The 27119-nt window shown below is 41.3% G+C and overlaps 1 protein-coding gene across 1 annotated transcript in view; it reads left to right on the top strand.

The window, feature by feature from the left end:
* ARVCF (armadillo repeat gene deleted in velocardiofacial syndrome) overlaps positions 1–25218 on the top strand; it is a gene marked incomplete at its 3' end in the record, with an annotated part of 51417 nt that extends 26199 nt beyond the window's left edge. The window contains exons 4-8 of the mRNA XM_010283654.1: positions 1600–1783; positions 16876–16993; positions 18275–18446; positions 20734–20751; positions 25147–25218. Coding sequence (XP_010281956.1) covers positions 1600–1783; positions 16876–16993; positions 18275–18446; positions 20734–20751; positions 25147–25218 — 564 coding nt within the window. The remainder of the gene's footprint in view (positions 1–1599; positions 1784–16875; positions 16994–18274; positions 18447–20733; positions 20752–25146) is intronic.
* Between the last annotated feature and the right edge of the window lie 1901 nt (positions 25219–27119).

The raw sequence follows: 27119 nt of genomic DNA, 5'->3' as shown, positions 1-27119 counted from the left end.
TTGTAAAGATCGCTTTGAATAGGAGACACCGTAGCATTTCACTTCGGAGGCTCTGCTAATCCTCAGCCTTCGAGGTTGTCATATAAGTGCCAGTCGCTACTCAAATGGAGATAAAATTCCCATCCTGACCTGGTATCTGTCGTGACTGGATATGGATAATACCCTGATATTAAAATAGGGCATTTGGCACTTGACACTTCCAACTTGTAGCAGTGAAAGCCCGAGCGTGAAGGAGAGTTCCCACGAGACGGCTGCCTCCGCTCGTCCGGAGGGAGGTGTGGTGGCTCTGGCGGTCCTCTGGCGCGCTGGGTCACTGCGCAGCTGCGGACGCCCTCGCTACTACACGCTTTCCGCTGACTGACTGGGTCCGGCAAGTCCATGTGTGTGTTAGACTGTGTAACAAAAGCGATAGATTGAAAAATCCAGTCTTTTTAATTTGAAAATTGTAGGTTTTAAAACTTAGAGTGCTTGCAAGGAGCTGAAACAAAAGATTGCACCTTCGTTTTTCTTTTGTCTTTTGCTTTAGACGTGTATACCAAGAGGTGAGTATCTACAATTTTCTCTGCGCATATTATGTAACATGCACAAATCCACACTTGTACTAACACAGGGAGCCTCAGGTTAATATTGTATCCGCTTAGGAAAGGTTTCCCGTGTGCTCTGGGGAATCTAGCTTTTCCATTCGGTCGCTGAAATTTTGCTAGTCTTCACACTTTTCCTTGGAAACCAAAAGTGTGCGTCTGGCTCCCTCCACGTGGTGTTACTGATAGTTTTCAAATCTTACCAGGTTGGGCCTATGCAGAAATTGTCTCTGAAGTGAATGTCCTCGTTTAGTCCTAAGCTGAAGAGCAATAACTGTCAGGACACTGAGAGAGGTCTGCTGGGAAGTTGTATCACTTATCTGAGCCTGGGTATTTTTGCAGTTCTAAGGCTGTTCCTCTGTTACGTTGTGTTGATGTTTGACTTCTGTCTACTTTGGCTCGTAATTGAGGTAAAAATGGAAAGACAGAGGGGTTTTGGTTCTCAACTTCTTCAGGGAATCATATGCTTGTGGCATCACGTGGTTTGAACACAGATTGCCTGTGACAAGAAAATGTGAAAGTAAGTTAATAGAGAGGAGTATTCAGTGAAATACTGTCTTGTGCAAAGGGTAAGCGTAAGATCAATGACAGTCCATAAATTCATCCCTGTTTTTAAGACTTGCTCAATACACTTGTCTGCTGCACTGGATGAATTTTTACTTTTTGAGGCATAGCTAGACTTAAAAGTGTAACAAAATTTGTATACAGCAGAAAAATCTGATTAATCTCGCAATAGCACATCACATTTCTGTACTCTGTTGTAAGACTGAACTTCAGCAATTTCCATGTCTTGATAAAGATGCATCCATGCTTTTGGAAATGTTTCTGTTGCAGCGACTGTGGAATTTTCCCTAAGCTTTTTGTGAGTCTGGCGTCTCATCAAGTGGTTTCACCTTTGCATTTAGTTTTATGATTTAACCTGCTAGTGATTCTCTATGAATCTAGTGATTCTATTTAATCTAGACATTTTAAATAGTTATATTCTCTTGTTACTTAATAATCACTGTTTCTCCTTCAGGCACGCTGTGGAATTTATCGTCCTACGAGCCCCTGAAGATGGTCATCATCAACCATGGTCTGCAGACGCTTACCAATGAGGTCATTATACCCCATTCAGGTTGGGAGAGTGAGCCAAATGAGGACTCTAAGCCTCGTGATGCTGAGTGGACAACTGTCTTCAAGAACACTTCTGGTTGCTTACGGTAAGGCAGAACTGTTTAGTAGTAATCTGTTCACCACATCCTGTGTTTAGGATTTTGTTAAAATTATTTTGATTGGAAATAAGGTGTCATATAGCTTTCATTTTTGCAGAGATTATCCCCATTTCAGTGGCCACAGTAGCAATGCTTGGAGATATTTACCTGCCACAGACTCTGTTGTTGTCAATGGACTTGTCAACAAGGACTTGTCAATGTAGGTCTGCCCAGTATGAAGAGTAGGTCATTTATGCAGATTAGGGGGAGTGGATCTATATGAGGCGGTTTATAATACGATGGAGACTGAACCAGGTGAGGTCAATTGCCAAACTAAGTACAAAAAAAGCATTTTGCAAGGCAAACTGTGCCACGAGGACTGAGAATCACACTTCTATTTGTCTACTGTGATCAGTGGGCTGTTCCTACAAATTTTGAGTACTTTCTCTGCTTCCCTTGATGGTGATGTTTTTATTTATTTGAAAAGTGTGTTTTCAGACAGCTCCCTTGGTTTTAGGCCTTCTGCTATCAAAAGGCATTTTTTGGCAGATGCTGGGCAGCTGGTTTCATGGAATTACACTGAGTCTGAAACATGGATCTAGTTTTGGCCACAAACACTTTTGTGAACATGCTCCTATTTTAAGCTACAATGACTAAGGACCTATGGGAAATTAGTTCAGAACGTGATCTACTGAACCTATTATTCCTTGCAAAGGAGCCTTTTCTGGTTAGAAACTGTCTTTGCAGTTCTGAGAGCACCTTGAGAGTAGGACAGTACATGCTAGAAGCTGGGGTCAGGAGGAGTCCAAATGCAGTCTAAAAAAACTGAAGAACCAACGTTTCCTGAACACAGTCTCTTTCATTTTGCTGTTCTTTGAGATAAAATAGTGGAGATGCCCTGTTAAATTCTTCAGCTGTAGGATGAAGTCAATTAGTTTGAGCAAAACTAATAAAGATTTGGCATCATACCTTCTGTTGCTCTGAAATGTACTTCTGTCAGGTCTGTACTTATTAATGCATCTTCAGAAGTTGGTTCATTTCTGTTTCTTGGGCTTATGGTCTCTAAATTGCAGTAACTATTCCCCTGAGTAACTTCACAAATGAAGAAAGTAATGAGAAGTGTTCTGAAAGGGTCCATTACTGAAATTATTTGCAGTCCCACTGGAAACTAAGGTCCTTTAAGTAGGCTCCAGACGTCACAGATTTTTACTTACTGGTGTCTCCTTTTCTAATGGTGTTCTGCAAGAGGAAATTAGTCGTAGTGGGGGATAAAAGGATTAACTGAATGAATATGAGGTTCTCCAGTAAGTGTAGACAATAAATTGATCATTAGTAGACTAACCTAAATCCACATAATAAATTTTTGTTATTATGTGCATCCACTTGAACTTCTACATTCCAGGGTAACTTTGGGTTTGTTTTGTTTGTTTGGGGCTTTTTAATCTTAAAGTAAGGTACTGGTTTTACAGGACATGCAAAAGCTTGTGCCCCTTTGGACATTGCATTTTTAAGGCTAATGAAGGGGGGTGTGGAGCATAGTAGTACTGATACACGTACGTTAGAGTATTTGAACTTTTGGTAATTAAAAGTGGTCCTGATGCACTTCAAATGCATCAGGACAGCCGCCAGTGAATGATGACTGCCTCTGTTGTTGAAGGGGAGAAATGGATTTCAGTCCTTTCATCTATAGTCTCTGCTGGCATAGTCATGTGGCACTCTCTGCTTCCTTGTGGAAAATTTGAAGCTTCAGTCAGATGCAGGGCCAGATGATTTTGTGGTTGAAAGTAGTTGCTGAAGGTAAATGGAGATGTGATGGCAGGTTAGCAGGGAAGGGTAATCTGAAAAAGGTAGTTTGTCCATGTCTCTGTTGTGCCGTGGAAAGAGCAACCTCTTGCATAGGAAAGGGGAAGAAGTGTCTTGCTGTCTCCTTACTTCTTGCAGTGAGATAAAGTGAGTCCAGGACAACAAAGATGCAGGAGTGAGCGAGCTATGAGCTGTCTTTCAGTTGATTGTACTTCTTGTTACGATGTTGGTGATATTACATACCTTTTATAGAGCACTTCCAAATCTAGGGATAAAAATGGACATATCAAAAGTAATTATTGTTACTACTGTTGGAAACAATTTTGCATTGTTTGTTGAAATCCTCTGCAGCTCATCCTTAACAGCACCAGCAAGATAAGATAGTTAAGGCCAGCAAAGAATAAATTGTTGCAGCCATCTGTCTGACAGACGTCAGTGTTTAAAAACCCCTTTGGCTACTCCTCTCTTGTTGACACTGTAGTGAGTCCTAGACATTCACTTTTGCATGAATGGAGCTTATTGCAGACTACAAACTGTTTACCAGTTTGATACTTAACTGGGAGGTTAGTCCTCTTGATGGTGCGCCAGCCTCCTTTGGCCCCTTTGGAAGTGAGCCTCAGGTGTGCGCAGCATTGTCTTCCAAAACAACTGAGAGAATCTTTGAACTACTGAGGTTTCAAAAGTCCTTGTGGTTTAGATACCTAAGTGGAAGATGGGCATTATGCATGCAGGACAGCATTCATTTCAGTATCATTTTTTCAGTTAATGAAGTTTATCAACAGATGTAGGCAAGTTTGTTTCAAACTCGTGATTCGCAGCATGAACTGCCAGTTAATTATTTGCCTTTTTTTTTTTTTTTACACTGCTTTCTCGTCTTTACTTTGTTCTTGATCTCGGTCTCTCCTTTGATAATGTGGAGCCTTGGAAACACTTATTTCAAAATAATTGAAAACAAGTAATTAAAACAAACAAACAAACCCCCACACTTATTTGCCTTTACCTCTTCTTCAAATTCTGATCCATCCCATTTTCCTTTCCAGTCCTATCCTGTCAACAATACCTTCCCCCCGTGTAATTTGTAAGTGTCTCTCCCTCCTCACTTTAGGCTGGAGTTCAGGTGCTGGTCTATGTCCAGGTCTGAGCAGGGCAGGGTGAACAGCATCCTGTGTAGTTAACTTGGCCTGTATGTGCCTGTGGGTGGATTCACGTCGGGTATTAGCAGCACAGATAGTGCTGCAGGTATGTGTGGGGTGGGAGAATGCTTTAGCAGAAGGGTCAGTAACTGGGCCAGTATCTTAGCAGACATCTGTAGCCGCACCAGAGTTGCTTTACTTGGGAATTAATTTTGCAAGATGAGAAGCATGATCCATGCATTCTTTTGCCCCTTATCCAAAGCTGAAGTAGCTTACTGGCTTTGTACCCACTTTCTGAAGTAACAAAAAAAATCCATCTGTGATGCTTGATGTTGATTTTAGTCTGTATAGATGAAGGATTTGTGCTCAGGAATAGATCTGAGCTGCTATTTGAGAAAGCCCTGCGCATGATACTGAGTGACGTTGGGCCTGGTCATTTACAAGCTGGAAATCAGAGAAACTTTGCAAAGTTTATTATCGTCAAGAAAGCCATTCAGATACTCTCTCCTGCAGAGTTCAATATTTCTGAGATGACCTGGGATACTTTGTGATGTCCATACCAAACTACCATAGCTAACTGACAATGTATACTTAGCCATTAAGAATCAAAGGAAGAAAAGGCAACTGGTTAAGGTTTATATTGGCTTTGGAGACCAGTGTTTATTTTAAGGACTTCTTCTAAAGTGAAGCCTTTTCCCATGACTGTGGCCGTTGTAGGGATCTTTTGAATGCTGATCTTCTGGAACATGAGTGGGCTCTGTGTGCCATCCCACTCCATACTTGACTTGCCAAAAACTCTTCAAACAAATGTTTTGGGAATTCTGTATTCCCCTTTGCAAAATAAAGACTTGGCAGCACAGCCAAGCTGCAAACTATGATCTCATAATAAAATTTATTGCATGCTTTTTCTGCTATCTTTACCAAGAAACACTGAAGTTTTCAGAAACTAGTGCAAGTGATGATAATTTTGTCTCCATTCTTGCCTTGAGATCAGGAAAAAGATGTTTCTTCTTGCATTGCTGTGTGTTGTTTCTAGGGGCAGACCCTAGATGATGAATGGATCTGCAATATCTGTAATAGTTTTACTACTTAAAGTGGTCATGAGCCTTGTGATAGATGCTATATCCAGTATAATTTTATAAAATAAAGGTATTCTTATATGCTGTTGAACCTGTTGAGAGAAATAGGTGTGGTGGGAATCTGGAAAGGAACAGTAAAAAACAAAGCAAAGATTGATATATTGAAATTAAGTGGATTTTTGGTTATGGAAGAGTAGGACTGAGGAAGAGGTAAGGAAGACATTTGCTAGGAGAATCATTAAATATGCACAGATGTTCCTTTGGAGTACAAGTTTCATGTCTTTGTGTTGTATTTTTTTTTTAGATATGTGGAGAATGTCTGAATGTTGCTTCTAGTAGTTACTGTCTTTTTTTTTTTTTTTTTAAACCCTAAATCCCTACTGGGATTTGCAGTCCAGAAGCATTCATTTTTAAATTGTACTGTCCTCCACTTTAAATAATGTAAGGATTTGGTGCACCTTAACAAGGCTATTTCATGATCCTTCCTACAGCTTTGACCCAGACGTTAAGGCGCTTTAGGAAAAGTGTACAAGTTGAATTGATTGCAGGATTGATGGAGCCCCGGCTAGCTCACAGGCACCCAGGCAGTGTCAGAGACCTTCGCTGTGTCTCCAGGTTTCTCTAAGGTGCTGTTGTGCTTTAGAGGGGAAGTGCCGCATCTGTGGGTCAGAGAGTGCCGCTTGCAGTCACATGGTCTTTTTTGTTTTCTGGGTCGATATCCACCATGATTCCTAGTTCTCTGGAAGCAGCAGGGGTTTTAATAGTTTAAAAATGAAATTCGTTCTGGGCTTAACTGCTGTTTTCTGCCTAATTACTTTTAATTCTCCCTTGGATTTTTTCACTTCTAAGAGGACAGAGTAGAACTGAGTTCCTAAATTGCCAACTTTCTAGCCTGATTCCTGTGCTAAACTGACCTGCTGTCAACAAATGTTAAATGAATTAATTTGCATAGCAAACAGATGCAAAGTGCTTCTTTTTCCAGGGTACCATCTGTAGTTGCAGCATTTCTTGTCAATTCTCCAAGTACACAGAAATTCGCATTCACAAATAGCCTCAGGGTTCAGAGACCTGGCCGTGGGTGTACGAACACAAACAAACTGCACCCACTTGACTTCCACTGAAAACATGCGCTCTTCAGATCGAAATTGCACGTAACAGCTTGTCCAACATCAGCTCCTGAGAAGAGAAGGGACAACCTGGTGGCTAGAGCTGTAACAAGAGACTTGAGAAGTATGGATTTAATTGCTGTTCTGCTACTATTCTGACATAATTACAGGCATGATTAATGGTATAAACCTTTTTGTGGTCTAATTTTTATTAGCCCTATCTTCTTCTGGTTTTAGTGAGGTTCAGGCTTGTAAGTGCCTGAGTAGATCTGGACTTCAGTCACTGATCTTCACTTTCCTGTCTTTAATATGGGATTGGCACCTCTGTCCTTGCCTTCCCCTGAAGTTGGTAAATACCAGTAGTTCAAGGATTTTGAAGTGGTTGATCCTAGAGACAAAAATGGGGAATAAGCACCTCCTGTAGGTATAAATTAGGAGTTCGGTCGCATGGAATCAAAACCTAAGAGTTATGGTAAGTATGTGATACAGTATTTGAAGGCATGAGGTAAGAACTCAGTAGATTCAGAGCTGAAAACACACTCTACCAGGATGAGAAATGATGGGTAAATATCCACAGGCTCCTGTTACTTTTATGTACTTCAGAGGTAAGAGGACTGCAGGAGCTTGATGGTAAATCTAAATACTTAGGATGTGCCAAATAGAGGTTTTTCTATGAGAATGTCTTAAGCCTTTTTCTGAGGAGGACAGAGAGCATTAAGGTACACACATGTACATCTTGTCCTGCAGATGTAACTTACAGTGCTTCAGTCATACGTAACACCTCTTAATGGTAATGGACTCCTTGCTCAAGTCCTAATGTCTTTCTATACTTGTGAATATGCCTATACATGCAAACACCTACAGCACACACTGTTTGTAGCAGGAGTGTGTGTGCATCTGTGAGGTAAAGAAGATTTGTCAAACAGAGTCTGGGGTCTTGTTTTGGGAGAGAAGTCCTCTCTCTTTGCACTCTGGAAACAACTGTATGAGTGTCTTGGTGATACTGGTGTGTCCATTATTTCTTCCCATCTCTGCATGCTGAATTTAAGGAAAGAAAGAAAGCAAGGTTGTCAAAGCCAGGTGCTTATGCCCTCCTTTCTTCTTAATGATTAATGTATGTCCTTTTTCTGAAGAGAAGTGCTTGGGAATTGGAGCTTTCGAAGTGAATTACTTTCAAGCTCTATCCATCTTTAAATCCTGCAGGCATGGTAATAGTATGTGGTGACAGTCACATAATATTTGTCCTACCTGCATTCCCATATACTTACGGCAGCCTTCATCTCCAACTGACTGAAGAAAGAAGGCACCTAAGTGCAGATCTTTGAGCTGGAAGCACTGTCTAGTGAAGAGCAGAGTGCAGGAGGTGAAGCTCAGGTGATGCTGCTGCTGTGCTGCCAGCTGAGCTGCCCTTGGTATCAGGGGAACTTTGCTTTTTGAAGCATAGCAGAACAGAGAAGATATGTAAATGTGAGTTTTCAGGTGCCAGCTTTTATTTTCTCATTTTTTTCAGCAGCAAATTAATAATTGAGCTTCACAAGTCTAGCATTAGTACAGAGCCCTCCTGTAGCAGCAGCTACATTTCTCCCCCACTCGAAAAAGGATTCTTTGTCAAAGTCATTTGATTTACCTTTTCCTCTTTAATTGGCGTGATCCCCTATCATAGTTCAAGTAGTCCTTTTGTCTTAGGGCAGTTGTTTAACCAAGGAGGCCTGGACAGGACTTCTTACAAAGCTTAGCACTTCTCTGTCCCACCCAGAGCAGATGAGGGCAGATGTTGCCATATCTCTGTCCACCCACCCACTGTGCTTGGAGGCTGGTGCATGCACTCATAGTGTTTTCATGCTGGGTATAGCCTTTGGGAGATCGCCACTCCAGAAACGGGAGCTAATGATACTGTCAGTGTCTTGTTGTGCAACAGGTACTTCTGAACTGGACTTTTCAGCAAAGGAATAGTTCTGGAAAGACAAAAACTGAACAGAAATTTGTCTGTGAATCTTCACTTTGAAGGCAGCAAGCAGCATGGAAAAGGGAGAAGCTTATCTGCCCAACCCAGACTGGAAAAAAACCAACTCAAATTAAAAATCCACACAACAGAGAAGAGTGAGCGAAGGCAGTTTCTTAATTAGCTTACTGATACTGTGCAGGATCACAGCATATGGCTGTCCTGGGGCTTATATGATGAGCAGAGCATTTAATTCGTGCTAGTAAGGAGCTGTTAGGGTTCCTCCTGACAGTTCCTGATGTTTAGCTTGTAATATAAATAAATTATGCATAGATTTTAGCAGCAGAGACATAACCTAGTTACATGCAACCTCAATGCTTTACAATCAAATCCAAAGTATAAATTTGAAGTTGTGCACTTGCTTATTGCCTTCTGTCATGACTTAGGAATGAATCTAGGTCCCTCTCCCTCGGCTGTCAGTGAAGGGAATCTACAAAAACATCTGTTGGTGTGGTGGGATGAGACAGAAACTGACTGAAGACTTTGTTTTCAAGACTGAAACGAAGATCACTGCAGTCACTGTAATGGACATAGTTTCCTTTGGAAGGCATGTGAGCCATGATCCTTTGTTAGAAAAATACTGCGTCTTTTGTGTATTTTTGAGGTTCTTTTCACATTGCAGCAAGCATGTGTGACAAAGCAAGCAGAACCCCTTAGTCTTTCCTCCAAGCTGAGGCTGAAATAATTTGGAAGCTAAGTAGCTGCTGGCCATCATGGAATTCTTTTGTAGTGTGTTTCAGCATCGTTTTGCATGACATGAGAGCGGGCTAAGGCCCTCCAAGCAGGTCACGCAGGAGGTAACCAGTCAGCATTTTACTGAAAAGGCATTACATGATGTTTTGGATATAGAGAGCCAGAAATAACAAAGGATGGACTTGACATCTGTACCGTGTTAACCTGCTGACTGTCGAGCCCCTGCTTTTTGCAGGGAGCTCTTTTAGACAGTGCTGACATGAATGAGAGACATGGGACTGTGGTTTGTAAATCTCTTGTTCTATGCCAGTGTCGCTGGAGCACAGACTAAGGTTGGGAAGTCCTTTTTCAGGGGTGGGCTTTGGTATGTCCTCTTTTGAGCATTTGACCAACTAAACAAAACCAATCCCTTTATGCCAATAGCTGGAAGGGTTTTACACGCAAGGCAACTGGGGCTGCTCCTCTGCTTCTCCCTTGGGTCTGGCTGGTAAGTGGATGCTTAAGTAGAGCAGAAATCTCCAGCGGGGTCTCCTGCCCAGGTCCGATACGCCTGTTCGCAGTTGAGCAGCTGCTCCCTACCTCACGTCACCATCAGCAGCGCGCCCCGATCTTTTTGTTCATTTGGACTTTGGCTTCTTCGTATTTTCTTTACCATATTCTCTGCTTGATTTCCCATTCAGCTGTCTGCTGCCAAGTTCCATGGTGTTGTACAGGGCGCTCTGACCAGTGCTGCCTGGATCAGCCTGTGTCACAAGCAGCTTCTTTCTTTTTCTCTCTTATTTTCAGAACGATGAACTTAATACCAGTTAAACTTTCTGGTATTTCATGTGAACTGAAGTATGGAATTCATTCTGTTTCTGCATGAAATGATGGAATGATTTTAAAATGCTGTATATTCCTCCATTGGGACATTCAGTACCTAGAAGCACGCTCGGAAATAGAGTACATTTAATGCAACTATAATTTATCAGTCTCCTTTGGCTGACGTCCAAATAAAAATTTCTTAATAGTAAAACAAAGTATAGGTGTGGAAGGGGGTGTTTATGGCAAGGGTTCTGACTGTCAGACTAGGTGGATAGAATAAATAATATATTTAAATTAGACTTGTGAGACCCTTGTAGTTTTATGTCAGCTGAGGTATATAAGACTCAGTGTCAGGACAGCAAAGCCTCAGTGATGGTGTTAGTCAAGGTCTAGCGAGGTGTATGTACTGCCTGTCAGCTCCAGCGCAGCATTGCCAAAACTCAGCCCACTCGTGAACTGCCACTCACTCAACCCAGCAGGAAACCGCGGTCATTTGTATCTCACTGGCTTGTAATGATCACAGGTATCCTTATCTTCTTCAACAGTGCTGAGACAGACTATAGAGGAGCCAATGTTACTTTTTAGCCTGGCAACACAAAAATAGCTATCGTAAACAATTCTTTACTAGTAAAAAGTAGGATTCATTTGGGCAGTCAGAGCCCCTGCGGTGTGCACAAAGAGACTGTTGAAAAGAGCTCATCACTGTCTCAGCTTCGGCTCTCGTCCACGCTTCTTCCAGAGAAAGGTGGAAATGTTTCTAGGAGGATGTCTTCAAAATTTCCAGTTCAGCTATTTATATAAAAAACTAAGTCCTCAATCTTCTGCCTTCATCCCCAGCTGGGCCTCTAAACAAAGTGCTTTTTACACCCGCTGAACTGAAGCGGGATGGTAGGCATTCGGTAATGCGCTAACCTCTAGTTCTAGCTTCACCTGCAGCACGGTGGGATAACAGCTGATGGCCCTTTCCAGCCAGGTGGCAGGCACAGCAATAGTCTTGGAAATACTAGTTTTAATGTTCAGAAAAAATGTGTCTCTCTGATGTTTGTGTTTTCAAGTTTCTCTTTATCATTAAAACAAACAAACAAACCCCCAAAAGCTCTCCATGTCTCCACTCTACCTTTCACATTGTTAGGGAGAGCACAGTCAGGGCATTACTACACGATTTGCATTGAAATAGTGCAAATTAAGTGCCATGCATTTAATTACTTGTAAATCTTTTCTCATGAGGATAATTTTGGTGTGTGGCACAGATACCTATCCTAGAGGTAATGAATACCAGCTCTGTTCTGCAGATGTAAATGTTACGTTCAGACTTGCATATTACTAAGAAGACTACTTGGTGATAATGATAACCTCATCTAAAACATGAACAGATTTCTCAGCACATTCCCCGCCATTTTCTGAAGTCTTTAATAACAACAGACTGGATTCCTAGCCTAATGTGTTTCTACACTGGTAGGTGTTTACTTTTATTTAACATTTACTTAGTGCTTCTCTGTTTTGTTTTCCCAGGGAAAGCATATATTTAAACATCCTTACAAATCCTCTTTCACTAGTCCTGTATACAGTCTGGACTCCAAGAATTTGAGGAAGAATCCAGGTTGCTTTTTCCAGCTAAAGGCTGTGGATTTAAAGTCTCTGGAATGAGATTTGTGCTTTACTGTTCTCCATAAAATCAGTCATACAGTTGGTTTCCTTCCTATGTAATTTGAGTATTCCATGTCTTGCTCCTAGAATTGCTCTTTTGAGTGTGTTGCATGTTATTTACGGTAAGCACACTGTGAAGCTTTCTGTTAGCCTTTGAAGTGTGATGTGAGGGAGATACTATTGTTGTTTTTAAAATACATTTTTCATTTAATAGACTCTTGGAAAAGTATTGAAAAGCAGGGAAAGCCAGGGAAGGCAGCAGAGGCCTCTCTGGGGGTGAAGAGATGAGACAAGGGAAGCAGACTTTACAGAACACCAGAGATCAATGGCAGGTGTCATTTGTCACGGTTTTGTGTAAAATTAGTTCAGGTAGTTCCTCCCATCCGTTTGAACAGGCAGTCAACTTTTATTTTCATTTGTAACAGGATTTTGCCCATCATCAGTGCCTCAAAAGCCCTGCAGAGTTACTGTTTCAAGTTGTTCAAACTTTAAAAGTATCTTTGACTTCATCTGTAGAGGTTCTTGATATTAAACTGCCCCAGCAAGCAATTCACTGAGATCATGTGTTTAATTCCAAAATCTTTGGGCCATTCGGGTTGTTGCATGGCAGCCTAGCTCCTAAGTAACGGCGCTAACAAGCACCTCAGCTAGGGTTTTGGCTTCCTTTTCTATTCAGTGTCTTGTATCAAACACTCCACCAACTGAAGAATTAATTTTCTTCTGATATAACATAATGCTTGTCTAATGTGTAGAAAAGTTCAGTGAAAAGCAAAACTCTCTACTTTATCCAAGTCTGGATGCCATATGCTGCATATCTATCTGTTGCATGAGTTTCAGGAAGTTTCTGCCCTGGGCGAGGCTTTGCATTCCTTCTGTGAAGTGTCACCCCGTGTCAGACGACTACAAATCCTCTGTTAGTGTCTGCTGGAATCTATTGTCTATTTGTTGATTTTCATCACTCTTGAAAGAAGGATGTTTAGAAACTTTGCTTTGAAAGGTTCCTTTGGAGCATGACTAAGTTACATCCTTCATTCCATAACACGTAATAGGTGTGTAAGGTGGGTCAAGAACAATTGCGGTGCAGATGTGAAATTGGAAGAGATTTTTCCTGACTCTGGTCAGTAGAGTGTGATATCAGGTTGGCTGTACCATTGCAATTTCTGTCCTTTTTAATGACCAATACTAGCACTAGGTCTCTCATCCATGCAATCACTTTTGTCTCCATGCTACAGTCCCTCCTGAAGACCTAAGATGTGAATTTCACTAATAACTTACCAGCTGATGTTTTTCAAGGAGGTAGATAGTATAGAGTCTTAACACCCCGAGGCAGGAGTGCAACCTGGCATTTTCCTGGGTTGCAGGAGCTTTTGAAGGTTGCTCTGGATCATGGAAAGCATCTCCTGGGATTGCCAGATGAGAACTTACTCAAAGCATACTGTCTTCGTTTTCACCATGCCCGCCTGTACTTACGGGTGTTTGGCATACTAGTGCGTGTATCTGAAATGTAAATGTTCCCATGGGAATTGGGAGATCTTCGCTGCCTCTTGCAGTGTTGGAGCAGCAGAAAGAGCAGACTCTGTGAAGCCGGTGCTGCTCTCTGTGCTTAGTTTTTCGGAGATTTTTGTTGCCTAGACTCTGTGGAGAAGAACGTGATCTGAGCTCTCCAGTAGGTCTGGGTTATAGTTACAGGTTTTGTTGTTCCATGTTAGATAAAGCCCATGGGCTGCAGCAATCTCATTGCCCAAGGATGGAGGACTAGGCAGAATCTCGAGCGTTGGGTATTTATAGAGCAGATGTTTCTGCATGACATCCTCATAAGGTCATAAGAATACATTTTCTGATGTGTTAGCTACAACATTAAAACTGCAAAGTTTGATGTCTGCATAACTTATTCATAGCATTAATTAGCTATTAATTTGATCCTGCAGAGTTTTCATGCTTATTTATGGGTGATATATGTGGGAATTTTTTCTTGAGGCATTAATTTTCAGTAAATTTTTCTACAGTTGAAGATAGAGCAAGTGATATCAGCAAGCCACACTCCTACTGATGCACTTTTATAGTATCTTTTTCAATTATAACCTTATCAATGTCTACCTTATTCCTAATACAGATCAAGAAATAAGAAAGCAGGATACAAAATATTGTGATGCTGTTGATAACCAAAGCAGTAAAACAAATGGGCTACAATATGGTAGCACAAACGGACCATAGAAATCTCTTATGAATGGGCCATCGGGCAAGAAAGGTGTGAAGGACTTTTTTTTTTCAATTTGATTTATTTCTTCTTTGAAGTCTGCAAATGTTCCATATGTATTTTAGCTCTCTATTTCTAAGACTTAATGAGGGAATAAGAAATGTGATACACAGCTCCAGATAAGACCATTTTTAGTGCATTTCTGTCACCCTCAAGCTTAGTAAGTAATGTTCCACTTTAACATTTGTGCTTGGAGGTGGAGCTGTTATCATTTATTGTTATAACTCCTGAAAGGTATCACGGAGAATTTGAATTCTAATTTCAGTTTCATAAAGACTTTACATTAAAATTCACATTTGGGCTTTTGATATGAAAGGATTAGTGTAACTGGAGATGGAAAAACAGCATGTAGAATTCTCTCTTCCATATATCCTGTGGAATCATATTTTAATAGCCACTTTACCTGCCTTGTATCAGTCATTGCTGGAGGTGAGGCTGTGTGTTAGGATTTGGGGAAAGGATTCATTTATCTGTGCATTTCATTTGTGTTCTTAATTGAAAGTTAATGTGCTGTTACAGCAACCAGCTCACAATTAAGTGTCTTCAGACTTGGGAGGTCTCTGAGAAAATGCGTTTTTTTTCCTAGTCATCCAATTAACATACCAGCCTGCCTGGGTGATGGGGGGACATGGGAGGGGACCATGATTGATTTGTTAATTATTTGGAGATTGGCAGTCCCTCTAGTTAGTTAAAAAGAAAGTTGGCTGCACGGTCCTGATAGCAGAAGGTAATGACTGTGTCCCGAGCTTTTGAGAGCTAACCTTACACAGGTTTGTGGAATTCAAAGACCCTGAAAGCTGAAAGGTTGGCTCTGTTATTGCTGAAGTTAGTACATTCCAGCTTTGGCAAAACTTCCCTTATAGGTTTCACCAGCAAAGCACTATTAAGAATCGTTTTGTCACTTCATTCCCCTCCAAAAAAGAAAAATAACATTTTAAAAAAAGAGGGGAGGAAAAAAAGGCAGCATTTGGAAAATTTACTTGAATTTTATTTATTTATTGGGTCATGGCAGGTTGATGCTTATGCAAGGCTGGGCTTCAGTATGTAGTGTGCATGCTCACTGGACCAAGTGAGGCTAAGTTCATAGCTCCCCTCTAACAATTTCTGCAGTCATTGATATACATGCAACTTCAACAACTCCGAGTAGCCTTTCATTGCTCTGTCTTGCGTCTTCTACCTGTGCCATTCTCTTGTGCAATACTTCGAGAAATTTAAAGCCATATAAACATACTGACTGTCATCTTTTACTTTCTAAATGTGACTGATCCAGGCTTTGTGCTGAATCTGCTGTACACAGTATAAAAGGTGGGCTTTAGATATCAAAACGTGGGATTTAAACTGGGTGGCAGTAACTTCCAGTCAGAAAGCTGGGGATACAGAACAGATTTGGAGAACCTTTTTGTTGTCCCTCAAACGGGGTCCGGTGTGCAATAAGCCAATGTTACACCCAGAGCAGAGATGTTTGTTTATTTCATGTTTGCACAAAGATGGGTGCTAGGGGATAATTCCACAAAGCTAGCGTACCACACGAAGGAATTAAAACGTATTTATCCTGTTACATGATTAGCAGAAATAATGGAAAACCCGCCCAAATTTACATTCATTGGTTAGTGATCACCATATCGCTTGCTATTGGCTTGTTATATTTAAATTAGCTTTGCTTGCCATGTAAATTAGCACACATGCTCTTTACAGGTGTGGGGGGGCAATTTGCATAGACCCTCAATTGAGTTGGTGGTCGTGATCTCCCCCTGCAGCCTTTAACTTTACCCCAGTTACTGTGGCTCTTTGGTGATTTCCGGCCAGTAGTGTTCTTCTATCCTTGTTATCTTCCTTGTAACAAGATGTCTCCTTGAAGACCCTCTTATGAATCCCTCCTCTGGAGGTGGGTGATTAGTAAGGCATACAAAGTAATCAGATCTAAATTAAACAGTGTCACCGCTATCTAGACATTAACCCAATCATATGGTTGTACTCAGTCTACACTTTGAGCAGTCAAGGAGGCAGCAGTTGTACATGCTGACTCCCACCCGACTTATTTGGAGCAGATGGGGGCCAAAGAAAGTGAAGAACAATTTTATATACAGATTGGTTACATATAATATAGCTTATTGTACACCTGTTTTTAATCTTTTTCATTTTCCAATTTGTGTGGCTATGAATGCTGCTGAGCAGTCTTAAGGAGTTTGCATGTTTTTCTTTAGGTGGTGAAAGTATTTTTCAGCTTAAAAGTTCTGGCTTTGAAATTAAATTTTTAGTTTGAGTATTGTTTGCTCTGAAAATGCCTGTCCACTTTAAGGTATATCACTGGACTAGCCAGCCACTCGGAAAAATGTGTTTTGAAAAAAGTCACAGGCACCTCTGCGACTATGTTCCCCTTTTCGTTCAGATTTAGGGAGTTGCAGATGGGCATTGCCCATATTTTACTGAGATTTAGTAGGTTTTTCAGACTACCTTGGCTCTAAATTGTTCATCCAACGTAATGAGCTTTTTAATAATTGTAGTATGAAATGACACACCTTCAATTTTACGGTCAAAGTTAGAGGGCTAAATTTTCTTCTAAATCTCTCCTGTTAGGAATGTAAGTTCGGATGGAGCAGAAGCACGCAGAAGACTGAGAGAGTGTGATGGCTTGGTGGATGCCCTCCTTCATGCTCTACAGTCTGCAGTTGGCAAGAAGGATACAGACAATAAGGTGAACTTAAGTTCAAGCTTAATGGATGTTTCCATTAATTTATGTTGAAGTGTTGGACTGGGATCTGACTTCTATTTGCTAGTATCAGAAGGGGATTATGCCTGCCTCAAAAAATTTAGTAGCTGTCCTCCTCTCATCTCTGTCGTGATATCCATGGTACTACTGATGGGGTATCAGCATGATGCTGCTATGTTACCTTGTGTGGCTGATGAGATGAGCAAAGGCAAGTGGTTGTGATAGGTGGGGAGAGTAGTCCTTTGTTATTGTCAGTGACATTATTGCTGCTGTTCTGCATTACTTAATTGACATTTACAAGTGCAGCCTCCAAATCAGAATTGAGTCCCGTTGTATTGTGCTTTGCAGAATACCAGCAAAAGAGTCAGTTCCCATTTTACAGACTTTATTCAGCACCATCTCTAAAGACTGTAGAACTTGCACATTAAGATGTGTCTTCAGACCTACAGCACTTTCATTATGGCTTTTTTTTTAGGTGCAGATTTTGATTAATCTGTTTTTATCATCGTCTCATCCTGTGGTGCTTAAAAGCATATTTATATGCATAAGGAATAGCATAAGTTTAACCTGTTTAAAAAAGAAAGAGCGTACTATTGCTTTATAACACCAGTAAGGCTTGTAAAGCATTATTATTTTACTCCTTTTGAGTCCCACCATGTGGTGAACTGTGCAAGGGAATTCTAAAGCCCTGTCATTTAATCAGATAATTTTGGAAGTGGATTTTGTAATCACCTGGTGGTTTCCATTGCAGTCCACAGAGCATTGCTCTTGTCAGAACCTGACGTGCTGTGGATTAGCTATTACTACAGGACAACGTGTGTTCTCATTGAAATCCTCACAAGGCCTAGATTTTGACCCAGAGGAAATTTATTAAAATTGGCCTCTTGTGGATTGTAAAGGTTGGAAGAGTGGGAGAGAGGCTTGTGTTGAAATAAGATTCTTCTATGATCATTTTCCACTGTGTGTTTGATCTTTGGGTGAATTGTATTCTTTATGTAATATCAGGTGGTATTTTTGATTAGAGAGTTTTCATTTCGGAGGGGTACTATTTATGAAGCGCTTCACTTCTGGAAGAATAAAATAGGTTTTAGAACAAGAACAAACCTTAATTTAAGGGTTCGTGACTAAATCTTCCTTGAAAGCTACATTCTTTTCACGGGGCAGGTGGGCTTTTTTTAAATTCCCAGAAACCCTCCACTGTATAATACAATGGTTTGCAAATAAGAGGGTGCAATACTTGTTATAACATAAATTTCTCTGTAACAGTCTGTGGAGAACTGCGTGTGCATCATGCGGAACCTTTCCTATCATGTCCACAAAGAGGTCCCCGGAGCTGATAGGTACCAAGAACTGGATGCCAGTCAGACTGCAAGCATGGGAGGCTCTCAGAAGAAGAAGAAAGATGATGCTGGTTGTTTTGGTGGGAAAAAAGCTAAAGGTATGTGTTACAGAGAGCTGAGAACTAGAAATTAATTTGAGGGGTAAATTTTGCTTGTGTAGGCCTGCTTCTTGCAAACACATTCATCATGCTGGTTTATAATGATGCAGTTTGTAGAGGTATGTGTTTGTAGTGTCGTGGCATGTGTTCGTCTCCCTTGTTGCGTTACTACTAGATATTTGGGAATTTTTTCCATAATTGCTGTAGTTTTATTTGGCTTTAAATAGGAGTGGTGCATGCTGACAAATGACGCACTGCTGTTAGACAAAGGTGGATGTACTCTGCCTCTTCTCTGCGTTGCTGTGTTCCTGCATCTGTCAAATCTATGCTTACTCCATTTGCTTGGCTGTATAGCATGTGTCACTGCCTCTGGAAGCCAGGCCAGCATCGTTTGTCCCCACACATAGGTAGTCTTGTCTGTACGTCTTCCATGCCTCCAGTCTCTCACATTTGAAAACAAACTAAAAGCCTACCCTCCCACTCACAACCAAAACACACAACCTCCCAATTCTGTCACTCTTTCAAGTAATTTAAATTGCAAACATGATTTTGTAGCTTTTAATTGTCAGTCACTTTTAGACCGGCTCTTTCCTCTGAGGCATGAGTGTTGCAAATGAGTTTCATTACAAGAGAGGATTAATAGTCTCTGTAACTCCCCTTCCATCTTTCCTTTAGAAAGAGACACTCAAATTACATCCATTTTCTTTGTTGTTTTAGAGAAATGACTATGCTAGGATGAATTTGGAGATAATTAACTCCATTGTCTTCTAGGCTCCATTCTCCTCATTCATGTGTACTCATATCCTGGCTTACTATTTATAGCCAGGTCTAAGGAAGGTTTTGGTCCTGAAGAGCTGATACAGACAGAGTTGTTTGAACTTGACTGACTGTGTACTGTGTGTTACTCTCCCTTTGATCTGACCTGTACATGTTATTAAAATGTTACGTGTTTCTGTATGTGTTAGGGAGGTCATCACAGTGTGAACTTGCTTTTGCAGACTAGTCTGTCATCAACTGGATTTAAACTGCGTTTAAAAAATAAATAAATAAAAATTGATGGGAATCTTTTAATGACTAGGGGGAAAACTGAAGAAAGTATTTTACCTGCCTGGCCAGCCTGTTCTCACAGTGAATGACTAAAACTTCAGTGTGATATCCTTTGGAAACCTTGAACATATGCTGACTCGAGCCTGTTCCCTGCCATTTGCAGTCCCTGTTGTTTTGCTGCTTGAGAGCAACACAGTCAGTAAAAACATTTTTAGACATAAAAGCTGTAAGCGTGCACTGTGGGAGGAGGGGAGCATGCTGATTGAGAACTGTCATCATCCTCTTGATGCCAGTGAAAAGAGAGCGCTCTCAGGTGGCTGTCCTCTGTCAGGGGTCTGCCTGTTTCCTCTGGGGCCAGCCTATAGATACCATCTGTGTCTGTATGCCCTGATAGTTTCTGTTTATCAGCCAAAGTATCTGATCATGTCTTTTTGGACAAATTGGTCTCAAAATCATCTGACACTGAGGATGAACCCGCAGATTTCAGTGAGCAAGGCAGGCGCTCAGTGACAGCTTGCCTTTGGCTCTGCATGTTCAACAGGAAACAACAATTTCCAAAGTATATTTTACTGTGGTTTCCCCCCCACCCGTCTGCAGTGCTCTTTTTAGTGTGCTGTTCTCTAGAGGGAAATCAACTGGTTATAATGCTGAGCTCACAACTGGTAGTATGTAGATCAGAATGATAGAGGGGAACATGCAACTGTAGTGTTAAAAAAAAAAAAATCCATTAATAAATGTGCTTTTAAAGTCATGAAAAGAAACCTCCTTTTCTCAGTGTTGAATTTATGTGAATAACTGGTTGAACCTGCGTTAATTTTCTCAGTCTAGGGCTTTAAAATAGATCAATTCTCTCCCCCTCTTGTTCACTTAATCTTGCAGTGTTTCCATGTTTGTTTTATTTTATTTCATGGTCATTTTCAAACATTTCAAACATCTCTGCAAAGGGCTAGTCACCCTTCTGTCCCCTCAATTCTGTGACCACCTTTTCATTTAATGAAAAGAGGAGGAAAAAAAAGGCTACGCCGAGAAAGATCTGGGTTTTTTCCGCAGGAACAAAAGGGAGAAAGTGGAATATCTTGTTTTGGTTTGTTTTTTTAATTGATGAAAGTTCTGTAGTATTCTTGTAATACTCAGTTTTTGAACCTATTCTGTGAATTTCTGCCTCTTTGTGACTGTTCCTTTGTACTGCCTGCCTTCCTGTAAATTTTTGTTTTTCTTTTTCTGCTTTTCTGGTAATTAGAGGAATGGTTCAATCAAGGTGAGTCTTTGCAATACTTTCTTTTCATCATCGCCATAATACGCTTTGTTCAGCTTTTTACATGCAAGGCTAAGAGCTGAGATCAAGGTCTTGTTCATTCACCTTCTCCTCTGCTCTCCCAGTGCATCCTCCTGTTCATTTCAGTAGGCATGGAAATCCTCTGAGTGAGCATTTGCAGTTTGGTTTTCCCACACTGAGGGTAAAAAAGACCAAGTTTTATTCATTCCTGGTGTAAGTGTAGTAAGGGAATTGATTTGCAGCTGGCCTGATAACCCCATGAAAGAGGGGACACCTAAGTGTGCAGGTTGCCTCACCAGCCCCATGACATCAAAGTACGCCTTTGCTAGCTTGGTTTGGGTAGCAGTAGCCATGAAGACTCAGCAGCTTGGACGTGTATTCTGAGGGATCCTTGGTATTTTGTCTGCTTGGGCACACATGCCTGGGCTGCTGCATCATTATTACTGGCATTCCGACTAGCTAGATGAAGCTAGTAAATGCCTCGGGGGATATGCCCTTTAGTTTCTCGTCCCAGCACAAGTAAAATTGCAATTGGAATACACAAGGCTGAGGCTAAAGTTTCCCTCCCTTGCTTCTCATCTGGGAAGTTGTTAGGCTGTGAGTGCCCTGGAGACTTCCATTGTGTCACTGAGACTGACGCGGGGGTAAAGGCAGGGTCATTTTCAGTTTGTGACACTTGCTTCAGATCAGTGAGCCAAAGAAGAAATGTTGGGGGGGGGATCTAATTGTTCTCCCCAACAAATGGTGCTCAGTAGTGTGCTGCGAGACACTGATTTCAGCCTGTGACTAGTGAGCTTATGGAGGATGGGCATGTTGGCAAGACATTACTTTCAATTGGCTCAGCCCTTGCTTTCTGTCGCTCCGCTGCAGTCCGGTTCAGTGGGTATGTTAACCAACACAGTATCGACTGTTGGGGGAGCGTGTTGTGAAGAATCTGGTTCCCTTCAACTTTTTTTTTTTTTTTTTTTAAACCAGAAAGAAAGCATTTGGGAATTAATCCTTTAGCAAAAATGGTCTAGCTGAATAGCTGTTTTGATTATTCGGTAAAGCAAAAGGACATTTGAGGAAGAGCAACAACAACATTAGTGGTTAATAATGCTGGGTCACACTTCAAAGTCTGTCCTGAGTTTCTGACAGATTGAAAATGCCAAAGGTCATGTTTTGGTTGTTTCTTACATAATGAAAAGTAGTGGGTGGAGGGAGAGGGAAAGAATTTTAATCCCACTGTTTCAGACTGTAAATTGCATCTTGCGCAAGCAAGTCTCATGTCAGGCAGTTTTCCCAAACCAGAGTGCTGTGCCAATTCCTACAGCCAGGTCTCATAAAACAGACCTGTCAGCAGGCATGTTCAAAGCTGGCTGTCTTGGCAAAGTTTGGAGCCATGCTTCTGATCCAAAAGCATCGTCTTTTCTCTGGCTTACCTCAGGCTGGAAAACTGGGGGAGCAGGGAGATGCATAGAATGGCAGAAATTGAGATGTACAAAAACAGGGTCTTAAACTTCTTTGCTACTGCTAGTGTGCTCATTTCAGCAACCCTGTGCACCAGCACTACTGACAGGCTTGAGTGACAGAGGGGATGTTCAGAGATACAGAAGCTGTCAGTGAAGCTGGTTTTCTTATGATATCAGTGAGGCCAGGGGATGACTGAGAGCTTTGTAACTGGTAGGCTCTTGAACTTGCTAAATTTGGTCACCTTTTCAGAAATGCCAAACCAGTATTTTTGGGTCCTGTGAAAATCAAATGGGAAAAATACCAGCTGGGCCACAGATTGAAACCTTTGCCTTTTAGATGGGTTTCTTCTTGAGTCTTCTTACAGCTTGGTCACCTTCTCTTTGTAGGAAAGCCCTGGAAAATGTAGGTGCCTTGGGTATTTCTGAACCTGGCCCTTGCTCAATTTGATTAAGCTAGTTTGTAGAGTTGAAATCCCCTTGGTCAGAGCCCTTGTGTTCTGAATTGCGTCCATTTGTAAACAGCTGGCAGCTTCTGGGTTGAACAGATGTGTTTTTTCCTGCGAAGTGGGTTAGTTTCTTGGAGGCCTGAGAGACAAACTAGCAAGAGCTTCATAGAAGACAGCCAATATTTGTAGTCTGGCCCCAAAATTGAGAGACAGCAACTGAAGCCCACAGAGCACAGGTGGAGCATTGCTGTCTTAATGAAAGATCGTTTATTAAATAGGCAGCTGCTTCTGCACTGCTAGGTCTAAAGATGTAGCAGCCAACAGTGCTCTGCTGAACAATCTCTTCCTTAAGAAGTTGTGCACAAATACATACTGCTCACCAAACAGCGCACTGGAAAGGAGGGAACTCTGTGCCATCTTGGTTCTGCGGGGCTAATAGAAGTACCAAACCCCAACTTTTAAATTATAGAGAGAACTTCTGAAATGAGTAGTTGTATTGAATAAGGTCTGGCGCTCTGAATAAATGTTCTGAGGTTTAAACTAGCAAATGCTAGAGATGCGAAATTCGAGGTCATGTGAAAAAACAGCACGTCCTACTTGTAGACAAGATGGAGTCACATTTATTGGTCTGCCTTAAGTCTGTAATCTTTCCTAAACACTGGCTTCCTTCCTTTTCTTCCTCTGCCCTGCTTTTTCCTGTCAATGCTCTAAGGGTCAACAAGGGTTTGCAGCCAGTAACTGGGTTCAGCTGCTATTATAAAGTGCAGTGTCCTTTGGTGATGCACAGTGTTTTTTCCTTCTGGTATTTGGTTCCCCAAGCAACGTGTTTCTGGTGCGTTCATGAAGTGAAAACTTGATGGAGGGCTGCAAAATGCAGCTAATTCCTGTCCCTTCCTTCAGAAAAGAAACCTTTCAAAGGACCGGCATGGTACCTGGCTGCATGACCTTTTGGCAGCTCGGATGGGCTTTTTCATACTCTGTAATTAAGCAAGCTACTTCAGATGAAGAGAATAACTAGATGCATGTTCTGTTTTGCACAGTAGTTCAAGTTGGCTGGTATTCTGTGTTGGCATTTCAAAACAACAGTGTATGGTATTTCCAAAGAAAGGGAGGGTATGGGATACTATCTGAGTGGTGTTTTTTTCCTCTTAACGTTATTCCTAAATATTCATACTGGTATTTTAAAGCTATATTTCTTCTCTGTATAGTACTGCATACGTTTATCCTTTTGGCAAGAGGAAAGATAGAGTTGACCCATTGAATTCACTGTGCAGAAGCTGTACCAGCTCCCTGCTATAACAGGGCAGGGATTGGCCTTTCCCATTTCGTGACCTATTCCCAGCCAAGAGTCAGACTAATCTGCATGTTACATTTTCAAAGACCATTTTCCTGTTTGCTTTTAAGCATCCTGACTGGTGGAGCTTTCAGCCCTTCCTGTAAACCTCTGCTAGCAGCCTGGTAGAGTGTCTGTTCAGAAGCCACCTCTGGCAGCTTAAATTGTGTTGTTCTGAATTCATCCCATCGCACCTGGCTCCCTTGCTCTTGAGGGAGAGGGACTAAATAACTTCATTTTCCCCCTCAAAATAATTTGGGAAAGCTAAATTGCACACTGCTGTCCTCAGAAGCCTGCAGATTGCCGCACTTCAGATCTCTCTGGCTGCTGTCAGTACTTCTCTGATGGCAAGATGCCTGCTTACCCCACAGCATCTATGCAGGCTTACCCAAGGCAGTGTGGCTCCTTGCGGGGAGAGGATGAAAATTAACCCTCCCCTCCCCAGCTGTTTACATAACCTTGAATTCCCAACCTAACTAAAACTAAAGTCCAGGTTTTGTTCTGCTTTCTGTGAAAGATTATATAAATTAAAGCTGTTGCAATGGTTTGAAACTCTCTCTTAGAAAAAGTATGGAATTGTTTCCATTAGTTTCTAATAAATAGTCAAAATGGCACTTTATTGATTGTAGGGCAATTCAAGGTTAAGTTGTTGGCTGCTGTCTGTACGATATATTAAATCTAGGCCTTCCTGCCTGATAGTCACAATGAGAATAGAGGCTGCAAAGCAAGCCTGTTGTATATTGCTCTGCTGCTCAGTTTCTGTTTCAGCTAAGCTTCAGATCAGAATTCCTCTGTGAAAATAACAAGTAAATACTGGGATTCTGAGAGAGGGGCACAGCTTTGCCAAGAAGAGAAATGGCACAATTTTCCAAGATTTGAAGCACTCTTAAGACCCACTGAAATGCTAGTGCTAAGCAAGTTTGTCGATCAACCTGAAAGTAGCACGGATTTTTGATACTCAGTTGCTCATGCTAAAACCACAGCTATGCAGCTGGATTGTGAGTCAGATATGTACAACTACGGGTAATAGTCTGTGATTTATATTCTGAGTCTATATCTTCTTTCGTCTTGTAGATGCACATGACAGTAGCTTACCTGTCAGTATGCTGACTGTCTTTTCCATCTGTTGTCTTATTTTTTTGCACAGGAAAGAAGAATGGCGATTTGGACAGGAATTTTGATACACTTGATTTGCCTAAGCGGTCTGAAGCAGCAAAAGGTAATGCTAATGTTTGTGCTTTTGGAAATAACAAGTAGCCTGGGAGCTGAAGGCTTTTAAGGAACTTGGGACATGAGCATATCATGACGATCTTTCTTTTGTATTCAGTTAATTGAAATAATAGATGTGTCAGTTCTTGTTGTTACCTAGTAGTCAATAGTGGATATAACCAGCTTTTACATAAAGCTGCTAAATGGGTGGAATCTTGTAGAAGCCCATCTGATTAGGTGTTAGATGATTGTAACTCCATAGAGAGGTGAGTGCATGCTCCCTTGCTTTACAACTTCATTTGCAAATTGCCTGCACTAGATGTGACTGTAAGGACTTATAAAATGCATTAGGTACTTATCACTAACCTTTTCCCTTCCCTGGCATCTCTGTATTTCTTCGGTGTTCCAATGAATCGGAGTCTGAGGGCAGGGAATGAGTTCAGGGGGTTTTTTGTCTTTACTGATAGTCAGTCTTCTCCTGAATACTGTATTGCTCCCTGTCTATAGTGAGTAGTACTTGTAGTTTTCAAAAATTATAAAGTTCACAGAAAAATTCTTCTGCATTGTGCTTTCGTATTTGAGTTCTGGCAGAGGTGAAATCTTTCACAGTCAGTCTGTGTTCCCTTCTGCATGCACACTGCTCTTTTTAATTGGAGATGAGGAGAAGATTTGGGATCTCGTCAGATTTCTTACAGCATTGGATGGTGTTTTCAGACTTGCACAGGTTTTCATTTGAAGTGTGTGTAGTGTCACTGCAAAGATTCAGCCATTGTCACGGCAACTGCTGCGGTGCCACCCTGTCAACTTAGCCTTGCAGGAAAAGCTCTCCCATAGCACCCTCACCTTAATGATCTGTGCATGCCCAGAACTAACCAAGTGTTCTCCAGCAGGAAAACCTTAAACTCTTCCTGCATTACTTGTACAATTTCAGAGAATATAAAAGAGACAGTGTGACTCAGTGGAGAGATCCTTGGACTTGAGATGCCTCAATTATGCTACTTCAGTGACCTTGATTGAATCAACTAATTTGTGCTTCAGTTTCCTTACTGTAAACTGAGCGTGACAACAGAGCCATATCTAACATCCTTAGAGGTGTTCTGATAGTCAGTAATGGTATAGTAATTGCACGTGTAAAGTGCCGCACTCTCACTTAAATTCATTGGCAGTGAAGCTCTGATTGACAATCTGCAAACTAATCCTATATATAGGTGGATCTAATCTATTTACAGACACCCTGTACAATGGGTACAGTTTCTAGGCTAATGTCTAAACACTAATTTTCAGTTGGTCTGTTACTGCATAAGATACTAATGCATTTCTTAGAAGGTGCAATGCCGTCCTATTGGGGAGTTGCAGGAAACCTCTCCTAATCAACTTTCACTTTTAATGCCATCAGTTCAAGGTGGAGTGTTGGTTACACTGCAGAGCAAGGAGCTTTCTTAAGGATGCAGAAAAAGAAAGGAACGCAAAACACAGCAAGGGCTTCAGCGCTTTCATTCCTTTCCAGATGGAATTGGAACATAGGTGCCACTAAAGGGGAAAGATGGAAACCAAGGATTTCTGCAAAGAAATGGATCTTGCATAACTTTCTTTAAAATAAGATAAAAATCTTCCATGTGGCATATCTGATGGGAGACGTATCTGTCTCTGAGCTTACACAGCTCGTTATCATATTCAATTGCTAGAAATCACACACTCTTGAAGAGGTTTTGTTTGATAAATTTGAGAGACCCCCATTTAATCTAAGCAGAATAATTTTAGTCTGGTGTGGTGGGTTGACCCCGGCTGGATGCCAGGTGTGCACCAAAGCCACTCTATCACCTCCCTCCTCAGCTGGTCAGGGGGAAGAAAATACAACAAAAGGCTTATGGGTCGAGATAAAGGACAGGGAGAGATCACTCACCAGTTACC

The sequence above is a fragment of the Phaethon lepturus genome, unplaced genomic scaffold (genome assembly GCF_000687285.1).
Source record: "Phaethon lepturus isolate BGI_N335 unplaced genomic scaffold, ASM68728v1 scaffold9513, whole genome shotgun sequence".
NCBI lineage: Eukaryota > Metazoa > Chordata > Aves > Phaethontiformes > Phaethontidae > Phaethon > Phaethon lepturus.
This window is presented reverse-complemented; position numbering and strand designations above follow the sequence as displayed.